At 28.1% G+C, this 20,938-nt stretch overlaps 2 protein-coding genes and 1 long non-coding RNA gene across 6 annotated transcripts in view; all 3 read right to left on the reverse strand.

Annotated features, from left to right (window-relative positions):
• Positions 1-82: 82 nt before the first annotated feature.
• Positions 83-4,285, reverse strand: LOC105154360 (uncharacterized). 3 transcript variants are annotated; one of them, XM_087402891.1, is made up of 4 exons: positions 2,254-4,285; positions 2,065-2,133; positions 1,877-1,988; positions 83-1,819 (listed from the first exon to the last, which is right to left on the reverse strand). In XM_087402891.1, exons 1-4 carry the CDS (start codon positions 3,382-3,384, stop codon positions 1,734-1,736), a joined length of 1,398 nt encoding a protein of 465 aa, XP_087259017.1. In that variant the 5' UTR covers positions 3,385-4,285; the 3' UTR covers positions 83-1,733. The 3 variants fall into 3 exon arrangements, with proteins under 3 accessions (XP_087259017.1, XP_011068140.2, XP_087259018.1); XM_011069838.2 differs by having other exon boundaries at positions 1,899-1,988; positions 2,254-4,273; XM_087402892.1 differs by having other exon boundaries at positions 1,723-1,819; positions 1,899-1,999.
• A 2,938-nt stretch (positions 4,286-7,223) lies between these two features.
• Jasper (JIL-1 anchoring and stabilizing protein) lies at positions 7,224-14,401 on the reverse strand. Of its 2 annotated transcripts, none has more exons than XM_011069824.2 (12): positions 14,149-14,401; positions 13,257-13,327; positions 13,001-13,161; positions 12,787-12,917; positions 12,322-12,514; positions 11,470-11,562; positions 11,041-11,383; positions 10,761-10,935; positions 10,616-10,669; positions 9,697-9,762; positions 9,462-9,594; positions 7,224-9,236 (listed from the first exon to the last, which is right to left on the reverse strand). In XM_011069824.2, exons 1-12 carry the CDS (start codon positions 14,227-14,229, stop codon positions 8,995-8,997), a joined length of 1,743 nt encoding a protein of 580 aa, XP_011068126.1. In that variant the 5' UTR covers positions 14,230-14,401; the 3' UTR covers positions 7,224-8,994. The 2 variants fall into 2 exon arrangements, with proteins under 2 accessions (XP_011068126.1, XP_011068124.1); XM_011069822.2 differs by having other exon boundaries at positions 7,224-9,266.
• The window catches only part of LOC147910427 (uncharacterized), a 203,990-nt gene continuing 197,206 nt past the window's right edge, over positions 14,155-20,938 (reverse strand). Inside the window, exon 3 of the long non-coding RNA XR_015544163.1 lies at positions 14,155-14,528. This is a non-coding gene — a long non-coding RNA (uncharacterized LOC147910427). The remainder of the gene's footprint in view (positions 14,529-20,938) is intronic.

Raw genomic sequence — 20,938 nt, forward strand, 5'->3', positions numbered from 1 at the left:
TCGTGGAGTCCATTGGACGTAAGAGCAGATTTTTGCGGTAAATGTGAAAAAGATGTCAAAATTCTATTTTTTAGTAAAGGAATAGAGCTTAAAAAATATATATTTATAATAAACATTGTGCGTTATTTTCATGAATGAAGTAGATATGTCATATTACATAATATACACTGCATTTTTTGTAATTTTTATACTTAAATAAATTTATTTTTTGTTACTTTTAATATCTTAGAATATCTTTAAATTACACGTTTAACTCTTAATACATATACAATTTTTTTTTACTGTGCATGATGAGTCGTTTGTATGTGGGTTAATTTCTCTAATTTGTGCAAATATACAAAAATTATGAATAAATTCTTATATATAATATTTTAACATCTTTAAAAAATATTTTGTTGAATTGAAGTTGTATATTTTAAAAAGAAGGAAAGGACAGAAAGAATTATTTGGTCAGGTATTTTGAAGAAAAATAACAAGATCCGAATGACTCATCTAAGTGAATACTCTAATGATAAAATTATACTATAATAAAAAAATAATATTGTTTGTAATCTGTATTATATATATATATATATATATTTAATTTGTAATATGACACAGAAAAAATTTTATTTTAAGAAATTAAATACTGTAAAGATTATATCATATAATCTTTTTTCCATAAGGGTATTTATTTTTGTCGGCGAGCGCCATTAAATTAAAAGAAGAAAAAGAAGAGATTTACACCGAAGTTACAAGTAGCATATTTCAGATCAAATCACCAAAAATCAAAACTTGATCTACAGCCAAGTCAGGTCATTTCTCATCAAATATTTACATCAACGGACCTAAATAATTTAGGTCGAATTTGGGATATTGACCGTAAAGTTCAAATTCACGATAAACCAGTGTAAACGTAGCCATTAATACAACGTAGCCATTAATCAACATTACAACTTTCTTCTCACTGATATGTATATCATAAGTTTAATTGATTCAGAGATTAATACATAAGACGATAGTCATAGTTAGTTCTTATTTCAAAACTGTCTTAAAATAATAAATAATAATCCTCTGATTGATTCTTAAAAATGTACTTAAGACGATCTTAAATATGTATAAGAACTGACTCTGAACTACTGACTATAGACTTCTCTTTATCAACTTCACATTTACTAAGAAGAATCCAAAATCGAATCGAAACGTTATATATTTTCGATTTATGTGGCGATATATTGTTAATAATAAAACGATCGATATTACACGCGAATATCTGGTGCCCAAGGAATAAAGCAAATCAAGAAAAAATCAAAATGATGATTTTTGGTTACAAAATTTGACTGTTTATTAATTTTAAGTGTCAAAATAAAGTCATTATGATTTTTTTGTTGATTTATTTGTACATTCCTTGGATGTTGATAATTCTTATATTGGCATTATAATATTAATTCCATCGAGCCTTATTCAATTTAATTATTAAATTAATTAATTAATAATATTAATTTAAATACAATATATATATTTACATTTTTGTTTTCTAGTTTTACAAATCAGAACTGATTGTATATATGTATATTATAAGTTATAATAAAAAGTTTTAGAACTGCTATTCTGTGTATTTAATGGCATTTAATTGGATCTTAGATCTTAAAAAACATCTAAGATATTTTTCATTATATTCATAAGATATTTCTCATTATATTCTCTCTTATTTTTAATATTCCGCTTCTTATTTTAAATCTCTCCCTGTATAGTTACATTGTTGTCTGATCGATGAACGCGAACTTCCCATTTGAAATTGCACAAGTATTACTAAATATGTCACCACTGTGCCAATTAGCTGAGAGAGATAATCAAAATTATTAATTTAAAAAATTTAATTTATTGAATTACTTACATGATATTTTAAATATTCTCACCGAATGAAGAAAAGTATTATCGAGCGTAAAATATCCGTTAGCTGTAAATTGTATTTTGCGATGTAGCAACTGAAGCGAAAATTTCTTGAGCTGTAACATATCTATGATAAATGTCGTTACGATGAATACCGTTCCTAAAAAAGTTTTATCTAACTTTGTTTTTTACCTCTACTTTTGTCTCTTTCCCGATTGTACAGTTTAAAAGATCATGCACTATATTACCCGTTTTCTTCATCTATAATAAATTTGTAATTGAAATATTTCGTAAAATATTTGGGATTTAATGTACTGATAAAAATATTTTGTTTCATTAATTGAAACGATCTGATTAAAATGTGATCTTATTTTATCCTACCTCGATTAAAATCTTGGTAATTCTATTGGTGAGGAGAAAGATGGGATAAATCAGAAATATTATCCAGATGATAGTATTACTAAGAGTCTCATATTCTAAGATATCATCAGTCATCAACAGAGGCGAGAGAAGATAGTAACCATTATATATGAGTGTCAGAAAGAGAAAAACAATTCCGAATAGTACTGGTAGTGAATAGAAACTCGACACATCTTCAGAAATTTCACAGAGACGACAATGCACATCTCGCAATTGCAACAGTTGATGAACGATCGAATTGTTGACTACCATACGACGCGTTTGATAGAGAGACTGCAGTCGAAGATCAGATATATTAATTCTGGTGAGGTTTTGTATCGCTCGATTCACATCAGCGAAATCTGTTTGAATAACCGTCACCAATAGGAAGTACTGTATCAATAGCCAACCCACATGAAATGTCGGCAAAACGTCTGTCAGCCATGAGACTGGGCCCGTATGGAAGGCCAGGTTCTCAGTGAACAGGAGAAGTATCAGCAAACAAATCTTCAAGATGCAAACGATGGTCATAATGCAAAAGATACGTTGTCGTCGTAACGGATAATATAGATTATACAGACGATTTATCTCGTGCTCGATGATGATTAATCGATTAGCGATCCGCACCAAGGACTTCTGATCGATGCAGTAACTAATCAAAATTGCGTAGATCACTAGAGCACCAAATACAGTTTGCAGAACCTCGATGCTTACAGTCAAATTCGTCTTGTTTTCATAGTTCAAATTAAGTCTGAATGGTATAGATATATAGTTTGAGGCTATCATTAAGCTACTCAGCACAACGTTGTAAGCGATTCCTAATTTACAATATTGAAATGAATATGACGTTCTCTTGTTGTATGTGACAATTCGGTGGGTGAATGTAGCGAGACCGATAAACTTGAAGAACATTATCAATATTCTGAATTTCCAAAATAAATCTTGATGTAGCTCTGATTTTATTTTGTTCACTTTCTGTTCACTATTTTTTTCCGCGATAGAATTTTCTTTATTTATATTTCTAAAGAAATTGGAGATTTTATTGACGTTCATGAAAGTTGATGAATTCTTAACCGAATCAAAAACATTTTTGCAATTACTGTCTTCTTCCATAATTTTTTAATACTAAATTAATATCTACTTCTTTTCTTTATTACGTCTTGTCGATTTATCCATATTGTCTTGTGTTTCATGATCTATAAATATTTTCTTTGTTTCAGTTTAATCTTCTTAATATTTATCTTTTCAAGATATTTGTATGTAAAGATTTTTTTAAATTTATATACTTTAAGTCTTCTTTACTAAAACATTTCATGCGTAATATCATATCATTCATAAGAATAATTTAAGAGGCGTCCGTTTTATTTTATGGATATCTGTCTTTCCAATTGTTCTGAATCCAAATTAATTGTGATCGTTTGAACGTCAAACACAACTAATTGCGAGTCCAGTGAATATTCACGTGTATTCTAATTGGCGTTGCGCTTTATAATTTTTACGAAATAGCACTGAGCATGTAGCGATGCTTCCTCAAATACCTTTCTCGCAAGCATCGCGTATGCAAAACATTATTAAATATTAAATTTGTGAAAGTCATAAATGCATAAGGAACATAAAGTCGATAATTTAGCTCTGTATCAGTAGACACGAATCTATGATGAAAATATCTGATTGTTACGTATTATTAGAGTGACATCCATTGGAATATTTATCATCTGTACATATAACATGATATACTCACACGATAATACGTTCTTCGTAATTTCTCCAACTGTATGCTTGTTAGTTATAACGCGAATTTATGACTCAAAATAATAGTTCTGCATAATTGCATTGTAGTATAGTCATCAATGTTAATATTATATGATCACCAATGTCAACATTATTATCATCATTTGGAATTCTTATGGATTATGCAGACATTTTAGCATTAAATTAACTTCTGCCGTTTTAGCAAACTTCTTTTAAAATAATGAGAACATACATTTTGTGCACGGCTCGCAGTTACATAAAATATTTTTTTTATGTCAAAAAGAACTTTATATTACTTCAAAAAAATACTTATTCAATTAAAAAATGACTTATTGAATTAAAATATGAATATATTCATATTTTAATTATAGAATATAATAATTTTACAACTATTCTTCTAGACTATCCTCAAACTATCAAAATTGTAACAAAGCAAAATATATTCAAATTCAAATTATATATATATATATATATATACACATATATATATATACATATACGTATATATACACACACACACACACACATATATATATATATATATATATATATATATATATATATATATATATATATATATACAGAGTGTTTAAGTATCGATAAAACTCTCGCAAGAATAGAGTGAACTAAACTAAATCGAATCAGTGGATGTCACTCTAATAATAATACGTAACAATTAAATATTTAGGATTTGTATCTACTGATACAGAGCTAAATTATCGACTTTATGTTTTTTATGCGTTTATGACTTTCACAAATTTAATATTTAATAATGTTTTGCATATGCGATGCTTGCGAATCTTGTACCATTTTATAATTTTCGCAATAGTTAATAAGATATTAATTACTAAAAATCACTATATATAGAATATTGGTTTGAATAATTTTTTACTCGAATACTAACAACTTTATAAAAAAACAGCAAGTGGCAAAAATAGTTTATTTTTTCCTCGAATTCTTCCTCTCGAGAATTTTTTCAGAATTTTTAATACCACATTTTTTCTCATGTTACTAAAAATAATTGCCAATATACATATATATAAGAAAATGCGGTACTAAAAATTTGACGAAAAATTCTGGAAAAATTCTTAGAGCTCTATGAGAAGAAAATAAATAATTTTTCTCTCGCTGTTTTTCTGTAAAGTTGATAGTACTTAAATAAAAAATGAAAAACCAATATTCGATGATTTTTTTAGAAATTGATCTAAGAAATTGATCTTGTTTATTGTATAAAATTACAAAATGGACGATTTTTCAACTCAGTCCGTTCTACTTCTTTGCGAGAATTTCATCGTTACTTATCAAACATCCTGTATATATTCGTGGATTATCTATTCTAATTATCTATTTAATGCAAGTACATATAAATCATATATTTGCATTAGACTTTCTAGTAATGTTTTTATAAATATAATTTCTCAAAATATATCTCTTGAAAATTATCGAGGTTTATAAAATGATAGCTAGAAATTCGCATTATTGTTCTATATTAATTAATAATTATATAATAATTATATAATAATTAAATATTATTAAATATATGTGTGCTAAGTTGTTCAACAAATATAAATTAAGGTAGAATTATATTCTTATTTTTAATAAAAATAAAATAAAATAAAATCATTTTACATATCGTTTTCTTTTTAAAAAATATGTATAATAAATTTTGATATTACTTTTTAATATTACATAACGATTTTTTTTATCCATTCTTACAAATTGCTAATCAGATATAATACGAGGCGCGTCCATTATAATAATGTTCTCATAAATTAACAAATAACTCAAGTATTTTAAAGGCCTAAAAATTTATCAATATAAGCCTATTTAAAACACATAGCGAGTCATTCAAAAGCTCTTGTATAGCACATGCATTTATTACAACTCAACATTTATTATAATAAGTAGTACGTCAGTTTTCAATAATATAACTATATATATCATTGTTGATTAACTGAACGAATTAATTGCAGTCGTGTGATAATATAAGCAATTATTGCACATAATATACGAACTATAAAAATTAGCAACTGCTTATAAGGTACGACATACATCGAGATGATCATGAGTGATTATCACAGTGTGCAGCATATCCTTCTTTTTCATTAGAATTTTCCATAAGAATAATAATTACATCTAAAACAAATATTGACTTCATAGTTCTTTCTTAAAAGTAAATTTATCGTTCGATTCGATATTTCACTTGTCTCAATAAATTTCAAAAAATTACTGTAATTTATAATAGATATATATATTAGGTGTTGGAATTCGTAGCGTTTTTTAATGAAAGAATGTTATTTATTTCACATGAGCATTAAAAAATACATTAATGAAAGTACTTTCCATCACTTGTAAAACGCTACGAATTAATTCCAACACCTAATATATATATATATATATATATATATATATATATATATATACACACACACACACACATATACACACGTATAATATAATATAATTACACGTGTATAATTATATTATGAATCAAGTAATTTTCGTAAAGTTTGTAAAAACATTTATCTTATGTCAAACAACATCGATAACAATAATAAAATATAAATTTAGTCCTATAAAATATTAATCAAATATTTCAAATGTAATTGGAAACAAATATATTTAGAGAATTTTTTTAGAAATAAATGAAAAATGCAATAAAAATAATAAAATATTTCATTATAAAAATCATAAATTTAAATTTTGCAATTTTATGAATAAGATTACCTTTAGAAATTTGCATTTATCAATGAAGGATTATAAAATATAATTATGATGTGTTTATTAAATATACACATTTGAATATAATTTTCCTAAAATTCAATATAATTAAAATATCTGTTTTATATTTTTATGGAAATTAATTTATTTATGTGTGACTAGCAGGAAATAAAATCATAAAATCATAAATTCAAACCTAGGTAGATTGTACTCTTCATTAAAAATAAAATGTTAACATTGATAAAAGGGAACAGCAGAAATGCAGTTTTATTTAATTATGCATGATAAGGAGAAAAAAAGGAGACACAATCACTTCTCTTCTGGAAATGAAATGCGCATTATTTTCTCTCTCTTACTCTCCTTCTTATATTTTTAACTATGTATATATTTTTGTTTTTCAATGTTATCATTAGTTGTCGCACATGAATACGCAGTCTATCTACATAAATCTATGGATAAAATATATTCAACACCATAACTTCTTTGCTACAATAATTTATTTTAATTTTCGACAAGAAAATTTCAATACAAAAATTACATTATTACTAATTTTCTGTTCTTTTTTGTAATATATTGGATATGTACTATTAATTACAAAATAAGATTTAATACTTACCAATCATGAAATGTTTATAGTAATTGCCATTGAAATCATCAATGACCCATGTTGCCCATGTCAAAGATGTGATAATGTCCGAAAATGTCTGTTACTCTAATTTGTACAATTTCACAAGCATTTTATACAACTGTATTATAATCATTGTAATAGTAATGACTTTTTAATGAAGACAATAATAATTCAATTACACAGAATAGAAGATTGATATATAAATTGAATAATATTTTACGAACAATTATATGTTTATTTATATCATAAATATTTTTAAAGAAACATTAGCATGCAGTAATATAATACATATTTTTATCTTTAGAATGTAATGAATATGAGTAATGTTTTCATTTGATAAAGAAAATTAAAGATAAAATTGGAAAACTTACGTTAAATTGAGATGCAAATACTAAAAATTGTATCTATCATTCATTGCGCTGTAATTCTTATGTATTTATTTTGCTACATCAATTATAATAACTAAATAAGTAAGTTTTGCGTGAGAGTAACAATGTTCTGAGTGCTCTTTACAAATTTTTTTCATGGCACTGGCTGAATATACAAAGATTAGTATCTCGATACATGACATCACAATATTACTGTCAAGTAAAAATACTATGTGTCTTATCTAATTTTATCCACTACATCAGCCATTTGTATTCGATAATATCTGACAGTGAAGATTTACCTGATATTGTCCAGTTAGTGATTGCAGATATTGCATCAAGTAATCATGTGGGTATATTGCAATCATATTATGCAAATATGTGATCATAAATTCATGAAATAAAATACAATAGAACTAATTCATAAGATTAATTTTCACGTACGTAAAAATGATATCGATCGCATTCTCACAGAATTGTTTTAAGATTCTTTTATGATTCTTAATTCTTCATTTGATATTATTATTACCAACGTTATTGTAAGAACTATTTGCATGATTTATATATGTAAGAGTTAATTTTTGTTTTATATTCCCAAGGTTGGTAAAAAAAACGTGATTTAAATGTGTTTTAATAGTTCAAAATTATGCTTAATTGTTTTCATATATTTTAAATGTTTTGTATAACTATTCAAAGCATATTTGAAGCATTAAAAACATATTTAAAAAGAAACACAATATTTTATTCTTAAAAAAAAAGAGAGAGAGAGAAAGTATTAGTCTTTACCAACCTTGTATATTTCTATTAAAAGTAATGCAAATAGAGGAACAATAAATATATGTAATAAACTCGTATAAATATATAACGAAAGTCAACTGTTTAGTTAAATTTCAATACACTTCTTACATAATTGCATATGTAAGCATTATATTGTATTCAACGTAGATAATAAGGAAGATAATATGAGATAAAGTATGTTAGTTACTTTTCACTAAAAAAAAGTTAAATTTTATCGAATTTTATCATTCTTCCCATAATTATTGCAGAAATTACATCTATAAGAACGCATTTTTAAACAATATTTTGCCACATATGAAACAGAAAAAGAATCATAAAAAATTATTAGCCAAAACTTTTTATGAATGCGCCCGATGTATTCCAATTATAATATCTTCTTTTTTTATAGTACCGTAATGATATACAAAAAAAATAAGCAGAAGTTTATATTATTAGATAAAAAAAGTTTTACATATGTTACTTTGCTGTTTCATCTTTAGGACTCTCAGTTCTAGTAGGCACTTCTGCTTCTGCTTCTACTTCCCTTTCAGCAATCTCCGATTCTGACTCTGCTTCCGCTGTTGTTTGTGTTGTTGGTTCGGTTTCTGTATTTGTTTTTGGTTCCGTTTCCGCTTCGGTTTCAGTTTCATACTGTGCCTCTCGTTCCAGTATTGGCTCTGATTGAATCACATCTGAATCCAATTGATTACCACTGTCATCTGCAGGTAAATCTTCCGATATACTTGTATCTACACATCAATATTTAATAATACATATCGCATATATAATAATACATATTAATAAATACATATCACAAAATACATTTTTTTTAATCTCAATATATAATTTCTAATTATTTTAGAACTATTTTAAAGAAACTATTTTTAAAAGCCTTATGAATCTACACTACTCATTATTCATTTAATATAAAATAACAAAATTACCTGAACAAGAAGGGTCAGACATCAATGAAAATACCTTTTCTTCAGGCATATCTTTTGTTAATTTTTTGAAATGAACCACTTGATCGGAAAATGATTGCCAAAATGATTGACCTTCAGGTATCGTAAACATAGCCTATATGTTTTTCAGTTGATAAATATAGAGTAAAAATTGATAAATATAGAGTATAAATTTAAATAAGTATATTTCCGATTTTTTTTACATATGATATACTACCTTATATTTGTTATATATATGTTCAGCTTTTTGTCTAATCTGTTCAGCTTTTTGCTTGAAAATAGCCTACAAAGCATGTTACATTTATTATCGCAGAGTAGAAGTAATATAGCATAACCGTATTCAGTAAAATATTTATATTGAAATTGTTGGACATTTTTTCGCGTTAATTGACTTTATACTTTTAGACAATATTAAATCTTATAGGATCGTATATGTGAGAAACATAAGCTATAGAAATCAATGCCTTAAATGATCTAGCTAGATCTTAAATGCTTGTATAATATTATGTGAATTTATATACTATGTATGTAGTCCTTTAAAAATATGCGCTGAAATGATTTTTCGGTCTTTGAAACGCAAATTCTACTAAACTTCCACAGCAATATCAAAAGAATTAATTATTTACAGATTTTAATATGTCACTCAGTATTATTAAGATCATTCTAAGATGTGGAAAAAGCATTAAATTGTTAAATCGCCAATCAACTTGTGATATTACTGCGGTAGTGGAGTTTGCATTTCAAAGATCAAAAAATCATTTCGACACGCATTTTTAAAGGACAATATACGCAGCATATAAATTCACACAGTATTATATACAAACATTTAAGATTCAACTAGACTATTTAAGGCATTGATTTTTATACTTTTAAATGTATAAAAGATAAACAGTCTTCTCTTATCTCAGCGAAAAAAAGTTCCAATTGTAAAATAAGCATTCTGCTAAACGGCTAGCTATTGTATATGAACAAATTATGAGATTATGCATTCCGTTTCGTATGATGTGTATCACATTATTTTAACCTTTTTTAACACTCGGTAAACAACAAAAATAAAATGGGATACACGCATTCTTTAATATAAAGACATATATTACTCCTCTTTAATATAAAGACATACGCTATTTTATACATACCCCTTCTTCTTCACTTAATTTCCACTCTCCTAAATTTCCAATATATCGTCGTAGCTACATATATATATATATATAATGAAAGTAAAAACAAAATTACTATAATTTAATATTATAAAGTTATTAAAAAATTCGATGTATTACTTACCCTTTTCACTGTTTCAACAATATGAGGATGTTTCTTTAACATTAAAGGATCAATTGAAAGAGACAAAATTTCATCCATCGCTTGTAAGCATTTGTCTGTATTGGCTCGATCCAGTCCAAGATTAGATTTTATTTGAGCATCTAATTGTAAGAGTTGAGCCTCTATACGAAGCCATCTAAAAAATAACATATAATAAATGTAAATACTTAGTAAAAATCAACACTGACAACACAAAAAAAGCTACACTTTAAGCTAAACAGCGAAAAATATCTCATCAAACCTCAATTTATATGTTTTGCGATGAACAGCTCCATCCTTTGTCAAAAGTCGTTTTTCATCTTCTGGGACGGGTACATTAAAATCTAGAGAATCTTTCACTCGTTCTGGTAACATTTCGCCACTCTCTAATTGTGCTTTGAGTTTCATAGCTTTTGTAGCAGTTGACCAATCCCATTGTGCTCGAGCTTTTTCACTTTCGAAAGATGTCGGCCTATCTATATCTAACTTAATACCCACATATTCACCAGCAAATGTACGAGCCAAGAGAACTCGGTTTGATGTATCAGAAGACGTACCACTCGATACTACAGTTCCATCAAATAAGGAGCTTTCATTATTTCTTTCTATAAATTAAATAAATGATGTTTTTAAAGATGTAACTAATTAAAAAAATGTTTTAAAGTAAAAAACTATCTACACAAATGCGTACTTTCAATAGCCGCTCTTTTTTTATGCGTCACAGGTGTCATTTGATGCTCATTAGAATCTTCGTTTTTCGTTTTACGACCTCGACCAGTATGTTCTAAACAGAATAACATTTACAATTGCATTATACTATAATTTTAAATACAAATATATAAAAAAATAACCGACTTTTTTTTAAATAAACTTTGATAAACATAAATATATTTTTCCCCAAGATAAAAATTAAGTTGTTAAAAAAGAGAATTCAGTAGAACTATTATATAAAAGTAGGGACATAAATAGATAAACAGTATTAAAAAAACAAATATTGAAAATTTTATTAATTAAAAATGATGTAGGAATTGTACAGAAAAAATTTACAGGTTTACATTTACAGATAAAAATTTAGATTTCTGTATACGAATTAATGACAGCTGTTCCAAAAGAACTAATCTTTTTAATTCTTTTGTAGATAAATTCCGAGTTTCATTGGGTTCCTTAAGTCTTGAATATTTTTCAGATATTTCTGATGAAAAAGTCTGGGTTTCTTCATCCACCATTAAATGTGATATAGGTGTCTTTACTGTGCTCCTACCTTTAAATATTAGTTATTATCAGGGAAATTGATTTTAACTTTTGCAAACAATAACAGTGTATTGTGATATCGATAAACTACATTTCACAATTGAAATGTGATTAATATTTGAACTCAATGCGTTATTAAAAACACATTGTGCATTGAATTGAAAACAAGAGCTAATAAAAAGTCGATTATTTAATCATTTATATTTGAATATTTTTTATCCATAAAGTTGTAGAATAAATTCTTTGAAAAACGTATATCGTAATAAAAGATGTTATAAACACAAGTTCATACCTATATTAGTTTCGGTTTCATCTGAACTCGAAAAATCTGCAAAGCGTTTTGGTTTGATCTTGCGTCCACTGCGACTAACTACCTCTTTTGGTGATTCCTCACCTTGTGAATCTAAAGCACCTTCTGCCACCCTTGATGTATCACTTGAAGCTTTTCCTCTACCACGTTTTTTCTTTATTTCTGGAGTATCTTGCTGCATTATTACATATATTTATTAGATATAAACTGATATATGTATTTAATTTTATATTCATTTATATATATGTATGAATATATAATATATGTATAAAAGTATAAGGAACAATCGCACAAATTATTTAAACTTTAAAAATATTTGTCGGCAGTTCCTAAATTTTTTTTTTGGAGTATATTTAACCAATAACTATTTTCTTACACAGTATTGTAAAATATATGATACTCCAAAATATTACTTTGTATAAATAACAAAAGATAAATATTGCTTACAGCAGGATTGGGTGTAGATGTAAGAACTTTCCTCTTTATTGATTTCTTTTTTTCTCCTTCGTCAATTACCAAGGAACCAGCTTCTATGTCACTATCCGTAGCGCTGACAGTTGGTTCTGTTGCTTCAGCACCTATCAAAGTATTATTTATAATAATCAATTTAATTAAAAAATATTTAATCTATTTGAATTTTATTGTCAATAATGATAATTACTTTTAATAGCATCAATATCTGCCAAAGGTTTATTTCTGTCATTTTTAAGTTCTTGTTCAAGTTGCTGTATACCTTCATGAAAGAATTTTCGACGACTAGGTTTGCCGAATTTTTCTTTGTTTTCAACATAGGTATACAACTCGTCAACTTTGCAAACAGCTCTGAAAGATTTAATATAATATTTCATAAAAAAATATCCTTTAATAATATTCATAATAGAGAACTAGAATTATTTTTTATATTATAAATTACTTACGTTTCTCCTGTACCATAAAAATAAACACAATATTTAGCATTCTTGGAATTTGGATCATTGACTTTTTCGACCTGCAAACAGATGAAGTGAGATGCAAAACAGATGAAGCAGCATGTATTAAATTTTAATATGACAAACAGGGACTATCATGGAACATATCAGAATGAATTCCGATCAGAATTATTTCGTTTTCCCTAGAAAACACAATAGAAATCTAGAAAGTAATTAAATAATTCCAATCGGACTTATTCCATAACAGGTACCCAGAATTGACATATGTTCCTTCATGGAAAATACATTAAGCCTATTCTAGAATGTGCTTTTTGTTTCCTATTTCTTGTTTTTTTACTTTTTGCTTTTAACTTCTTTGTAACCGCTTTATCGACAATTGTATTTCTTGTTTCTTTCGTTAATTCTTATCTCAGGCGATATAAAACAAAAAACCAAATAAGAAGCAAACAGAAAAGATGTAAAAAGCAACTGGAAACAAAAAGCACATTGTAGAACAGGCTTTATGATGCATGTCGAAATATAATTTCCAAGAATACATATATAACTGATAAATATAGTGAAATGTTGATAGAAATATAACTTACGACGCGCGTTTATTAGCGTAATTGGTAACGTGCCACTTGACGGATTATCGTTAATGTTATCTCGCATTCTGCATGGATCCCGCGTTTTTCTCGCTCCTAAGCGAAAACCACGGTCATCCAAGACGCAGCCGCGAGTAACAAACACGATCTGAGCCGCAACTTTTGAATAATTTACGTCACCACACCCCGCAACATCCCTATTAGTCATTCTTGGGGGATGATGAAATAACCTACGTCTAACATAGCGGCCACCGGGACATTCGTCCAGGTAGCATCGTGTCTCGATACGAACTTACCTTGGCTGGCCATGGCGGATAACCTCGAACTTTGGCGAATACCTTGTCACCGGCCAAGAATCTTTTTAGTAGCTTCACCATGACTACGAATAATTCGCTATTGCGGCACCGATCCGCTTTATCGTATGTTTTCGATCGTTAAATGTTACAATAACGATGTGGCGTAGTTAATTTTGCAGACGCATCGCACAAAACACCGCAACAACCGCCATTTGCACGACAAATATCGAAAACACGCAGAAAAGATACGACGCTCAGCTCGGATTGGCGGGATTGGCCGTGGCGTCAACGAGTGGCTGATCTACCGCGCAAAGTCGAGCAAAGCAGTGTTGCCAGTCGTAAGGATTTAATAGTTGATCTAAAAGTTGATTAGCAGTTCTCTGAAAGAAACCAAATATTATATATTAAAAATTTAAATGAATATTATCTAAAGGGCCGGTTGCTCCATCTTTTGGTAAATTTTACCTGTGAGGTAAATATGGTAATCCGCGCATGTAATTGGATAATTTTGCTACTTACCCAACAGGTAAAATTTATCAAAAGAACCAACCCTAAAGTCTTGTGTCCTCGGATGAAGAAAGAATTGACCAATCGCAATAGTCAAATCAAATTGTTCAAATGTGATTAGTTAATTTTTTTCTCTGTTCAAGATCTCGGACCAATTTCTAGCATCGGGTTTAAGAGATCAGAAAATGTCGTTATTATAAGAATTTCAACCTGTCAGAAATCATATTGGGTCATCTAAAAAGTATCCGCGGTACTTTGTCACTAGATATATGACCATCAACACACATCTAGTGACAAAAAACCGCGGATACTTTTTAGATGACCCAATATATTGTGGAATACACAGTTTCTAATAGATTGAAATTTTTATTCTCTGTTCTCTGTTCCTTTTATTATGCGGAATTCCTTATTCCCAATAACAAAAGGTTTATTAACTTTTTACAAATAGATCATAACGTATATTATTAAAAAAAAATTGCAAAAATTGCAATATGGTATGCAAAGGACTTTTTGACTCAGTTATTTTACTAATATTATAAGATATTGTATTATTATTCATAATATATTTAAATATAAAAATATGAGAATAACAGACTACTTTTAAATATAGTGAAAGACACAGGTCAAAAACTTTTAATTTCGAATTAGTGTCGTTCCGTTTCACGCATGGTGCGTATCATGCATTATTTATCCTTGTTTAACATTTGATGAATAACAAGGATAAATAATGCAGCATGCGCGAAATGGAACGCAACCTCTGAGACCGAGCATCGTACGTTACAAAACAACAATGCAATAAGGAGTACGAACGGTAATAGGTGTAAAAACACCGACACATTTTCGATTTCAAAACATCGACCTTGAATAGCTCTGAATCGTAATACATCATTTAAATCATTTTCTTATCACATTAAATTAAAAGTGTTTATCAAGTTTTGAAAATATAATAAAATGAATTTTTTTAGACTATTATGGATTCACAAATTAAGCATTTTAGCATTTTTTCTTGGCTGCACTATCGCCCACTAATGCAACACTCAGATAGTGTACCGTGTTTCCACGGCTAGTGATAATCGAACACTGGCTGCGTTCAGCGGACTCAATAGTTGAGTGAACGCTCGTTGTTATTGATGTATTCTTTTAGATCATCCAAACATTTTAGATCTGGAAAAATACATCAATAGCAACGAGCGCGCATTCAACTGTTGAATCTGCTGAATGCAGTCAAAGTAGCATATTCTTTTTATTTGAGCCGAAATGCTGATAGTCGTTCTATTGGCTATTTCGACCGCCATTTCGATTTAGTTGTCTGTAGTCCAATAAGCGCTTAGTATTATTGAATCATTCGTCAATTTTGATCGCTATGTGATCCTTTTTGTTGTTAAAACAGGAAACAGCCGGTTTGAGTAGTTCGTGAAAATTTACCTTAAGTGCCAAAAGTGTACACTAGTGTTATTAGGGATCGATTCCGTATCTTGAAATGAGGTAAAAATTATAAAAAATGAGCGAAATTACTAGAATACTGATTATTTCATTGGTCAACACCTAGTAACCTTGCTCGCTTTTGTAATTTTCACCTTCTTTGAATAGACCCCCTAGTGGTTTTCTGTTCCTGCACTAGACTACACTAGAAATCTAGTCTCTTTCTCGCTTTCGACAAATATCAAACAATATATCTACAATATTTCATTTCAAGTTCCAAAAGTGTGTATACACTGATTCAGCTACAGAAAACACCTTAGTTCAGCCCGTTCAGCCACAGAAGATAGGTCTATATATAATTATTTCTCAGCTGTGAAACTATGCATCATACTTTTAATTTTCCAATATATGCAGATAAACAAACAAATTGGTTTCAAAGCATTGATCGTAATATCAATGCTTACATGCGTGCACGAATTTGCAACGACCATTTTACGGAAAATGATTATAATAATAATAAAAAAAATAAATAAAGAAAACTGCAGTTTCATCTATTTTTATGCAAAAGTAATAATATTTTGTAATAAGATATTTTGTTTTATAATGACAATATTTTATAAATATATATATAAATAATACATAAAACAGCTGATATAAATAAATATTTTTCTAATATGTATTTTTATGTATAATAGATTTTGTGAAAATGTAAAAAAAGATGACTTGATAATTGAAACACAACATGACAAATGACTCGACAAGCAGTATTCAATATGACGATCAAAATAAATCAACAATAGACATTTATAAATCTATGATGGATACTCAACGTGATAATCAAAATGAATTAATGGACATCCTACATGAATTTCCAATGGATATTCAAAATGAAGTTATAGTTTTTAATGAACCAACACATGTCACAAGTCAAGAAAGATAAATACGAAAAGGCATTTTAATTTATTTTAATTTGTAAATATTATAAATAAACTTTTTATTTCAGAAAACGATTTAAAATTAATAAAACAGAAAAGATGTTTTTTAAGAACTGGTAAATATAATATAGAATGCTTTAAAAAAATTGAGTTTTCTGAGCAATCATGGTTTAAATTTACAAGATACATTCATTATAATAAACTTAAACAGACTTTTAGTAGCAGAAAACAAACGTTTACAAGAGAACATTTTAGAAATGCAATCTATAATACAAACATTTACAAATACAAATTCATTAACAAATAATTTCATTTATATTCCACAAGACGACGACGACATTGTATTACTTAATATTATATTATCTGATGAATATGTGAGAAATGAGCAAAAACTTAATGAGCAGCAAAAAGCAAAAGTTGAAGCAAAACAAGATTCTGTAAATGTTTATATGGATCATGATTATTTTATACGAATTAATTGGTACTTGACTGAATATGTTGAAATAGTAATTACATATATATCTGACTATATAGTTTCAACTGTTATAAAAAAAATTAATTGCCTTTTTTGTAAACAATTGCTCATTTCAAGAAAGGCACATAAAGAATCAAATACATTTATTGACAAGCCGTATCAAGCATCATGTGATGTAATTGAAATATGCAAGACAGCAGAAAAGATTTTAAGACATAATCAAGACAAATTATTTAAAACTGATAATATATTATCTGATTTAATATGTCAATCTTTACGCACACTTCCTTCAAATATATTTAATATGAGTAAACATATTGAATATACTGTTACGTCATTTGATCATCGAAGTCAATTAATACAACTAATTTTGAAAAATTTTTTAAATGTGCGCCTTAAGCATGAAATTACATTTGCAAATTTCACTTAAAGAATTTCACTTAAAGAATACGAATGAGAAATAACAATTTCTTAATCTAATAAAATGGAAATTGTATTCATGTAAAAAAATCTTAAAAAGTTTTTTCTAGTATTATTTACTATTGATTATATCAAGATGTATCTTAAATAACCCATTAATAATTGTATAGCGTTATTACTGTTAAAAAATTGAGTAAAAAATCAGTCATTTTCCTTAGTCATTTTTTTCTACGCTCAAATTCGAAGCAGTTATTACCAGAGTAAAGTTAGTAATCCAATTGGTGCTTCTTTCCAATTGGTGCTTCAATTATTCAGACAGACGCACATCCGTCACAATAATTGCTTTACTCTGTAATAACCAGGGTTGGCAAAGACTAATGTGTTTTTTTTTAAATAAATCTTTTTTTCTCAAATATGTTTTTAATGCTCCTAATATGCTTTAAACAGCTGTAAAATAAAAAAACATATTTTTCACCAACCTTGATAATAACTTTTATTTTATAACTTTTATTTATTTTGCATTGTAGAAACAAAATAGCTCAGGACTCTTTGTTTTAATTTTTGATGAGAAATAGCGCTATATGTATATGATTAGTGGGCGGTATTTAAGAAACACCTTTTGTAGTACTATTAAATATATTATACAGAGCATCTGCAGATAACACAATGCTCGTATGCAAATAAAGTGGACTAATGACTCCTGCACACAGTGGCAACGCTTTCCGCGCGACGGAAGTTGACTAATCAGTTTATCGTTTTTCCATAAAAACGGACGGTTTTTCCATAAAGATATAAAATGATTTTCTGCTGTGCTAACTTCCGCAAGTGTTGCCGCGTTCTGTATAGTTCACCTCTGTGTAGTTTTGCACCAGCAGCCATAGTACAATTTAAGAATATCTGTTTTAATATGTAAATCTACCTTAATTTATCGAAATAAGTAAATTTAGTAAATTTAATGTTCTTGGCTACGAGAGAGAAAGCCTATATTAGACTAAGCTAGTCTGTAAGTTCTTTGAAAAGATACAATATGATATATATGCAAGTACATAATATAATGTATATTATTGTATGTTTATTGTAGTAATTCAAGATCGAATTATTTAAAAGCAATGAAGATCCAGCTTTGACCGTAATAGGCATTTGAAATTTTTAGTATTCAATTTTTGTTTATTGGAATTTAAAAATTGTATACTGTTGAATTACTACAATAAACATACTTTTAAAAAAATGATGATGAGCGGTCCTATCTCGCCACACACTTGTACTTGGCAGTGTTATTCAGCGATCTTTAGTCATTAATAACTCGTTAACAAGCATACGAGCATTGTGTCAATAGTATTAGACACTTTGTATATTTAAATGACGTGGAGAAAGATCTTCCCGTAATATTTTTACCAAAAATGTTATTTTTTTTCTTAAACGGCCTAGCTGAATTAAGTAATTATATTTCTATATTTCTCACATACGGTCCTATAAGATATGAGTGTTTCTCATGTACAATCCTAAGATATAATATTGTTATCTTTTCGTCATGGCTGTAAAAAGACCTAGCTTGGCGTATTTAAGGCTGTGAATAAAGGACTGAGATTATGACAAAGCGAAATAAACAGTTTCAACAATTTACGATTGGTTTATAAATTATCCTTTACTCGGCATTCGGATACTTTTTTGTTCGAAATCTAACGGTCGAATCTCTCTTCTCTTTGTTCTCTCGTTCTCAATACTTTTCGACATCTTTCTAAAATAATCAAAATATTATATCCACAAGTCATTGTTATTTATCGTGGTTTACATTTATAATTTTAAATAGAGATGTTTAAGCTCCCGAAACAATTATTTAACTATAAAAATTATGAAATTTATACATTTATTTTAACTGAGCAATACACTATGCAGAAGAAGATACTCGCGACGTGTCAACAGAACTGCAAAAATAGAAAATGTGTTTAAATGTTTATTGTCTTTGCAAAACAGAGTCAGTCAATGTACAAGTAATATAATGTATAACTGCGTGTGAAGTATATATAATACAATATGTATACGAGAGTCCGTGTCTATATATTATTACTAAGAACTATCAATTTTGATGATTGTAACAATGTAATAATAATCGCCACATCAGTGTTAATAAAAATAACAAAGAAAACACTTTTTATTATATAGTCAAAACTAATCTTCAAAGGCATATGTATTCTTTATATGATCAGCAACTAAAAGGTTGCAATACTTTTTTTTTAATAAGTTTCGGAATCAATCTACTTTTATGGATCTATAAATAAGAACCAATCACTCAATAAGTAAGCTGAATTTTGTTAAAAACTTATTAAAAAAAAGTGTTGCAACTTTTAATTACTGATTGTATACATAATCTAATCTATCTAATTTCGATCTGAAAAATTCGGCCGCATTTGAAAGGTAATTGATGTATTCATTTAGATCATTCGATCAGTATTTTAGATCTGGAAGAATACATCAATGGCTGCGTTCAGCATAACATTTATTTTGCAACTGTTGCAAATTTTCTTCGCGCTGATTGGGTTAGATCAAGAGAAATGCTCCTATCTCAGCAGACAATAAAAAAATGGTTGCAAAATTGTAGTGTTCTGCTGAACGCAGTCAATAACGCTCACTCAACTGTTGACTCATTTGCTGTTATTGATGTATTCTTTTAGATCATCTGATCAGTATTTTAAATCTGGAAGAATATATCAATAGCAGCAAGCTCAACTGAGTGTAATCCGCTAAACGCAGCTATTGCTCCAAGATCTCGGATGAGAAAGAATTGAACAATTTGTGAAATACTCCAAATGTTTAATATTGGGTCATCTAAAAAGTATCCGCGGTACTTTGTCACTAGATATATGACCATTAACACACATCTAGTGACAAAAAACCGCGGATACTTTTTAGATGACCCAATATATTTATTTTTTTTCTCTGAGCTCTCCGAGCGATTCCTAGCATCAGCTGTGTTCCCAAATTTACTGCCTATACTGAAAATCTATAGTGTACGTGATGTAAACTATAGATT

This window comes from Acromyrmex echinatior, chromosome 2 (assembly GCF_024713525.1).
Source record: "Acromyrmex echinatior isolate Ae372 chromosome 2, ASM2471352v2, whole genome shotgun sequence".
In the NCBI taxonomy this organism is placed as follows: Eukaryota; Metazoa; Arthropoda; class Insecta; order Hymenoptera; family Formicidae; genus Acromyrmex; species Acromyrmex echinatior.

What these genes read in the sequence shown, in the direction of transcription:
- Jasper (XM_011069822.2), bottom strand. Translation starts at nt 14,229, where the DNA reads ATGGTGAAGCTACTAAAAAGATTCTTGGCCGGTGACAAGGTATTCGCC. An exon ending in TGAAACCGAAACTAATATAG is followed by an intron (nt 11,563 to 12,321) that starts GTATGAACTTGT and finishes TATTCTGTTTAG; the next exon opens with AACATACTGGTCGAGGTCGT. An exon ending in AAAAAGAGCGGCTATTGAAA is followed by an intron (nt 11,384 to 11,469) that starts GTACGCATTTGT and finishes TTTAATTTATAG; the next exon opens with AAAGAAATAATGAAAGCTCC.
- LOC105154360 (XM_011069838.2), bottom strand. Translation starts at nt 3,384, where the DNA reads ATGGAAGAAGACAGTAATTGCAAAAATGTTTTTGATTCGGTTAAGAAT. An exon ending in GGAAAGAGACAAAAGTAGAG is followed by an intron (nt 1,989 to 2,064) that starts GTAAAAAACAAA and finishes GATATGTTACAG; the next exon opens with CTCAAGAAATTTTCGCTTCA. An exon ending in ATAATACTTTTCTTCATTCG is followed by an intron (nt 1,820 to 1,898) that starts GTGAGAATATTT and finishes TATCTCTCTCAG; the next exon opens with CTAATTGGCACAGTGGTGAC.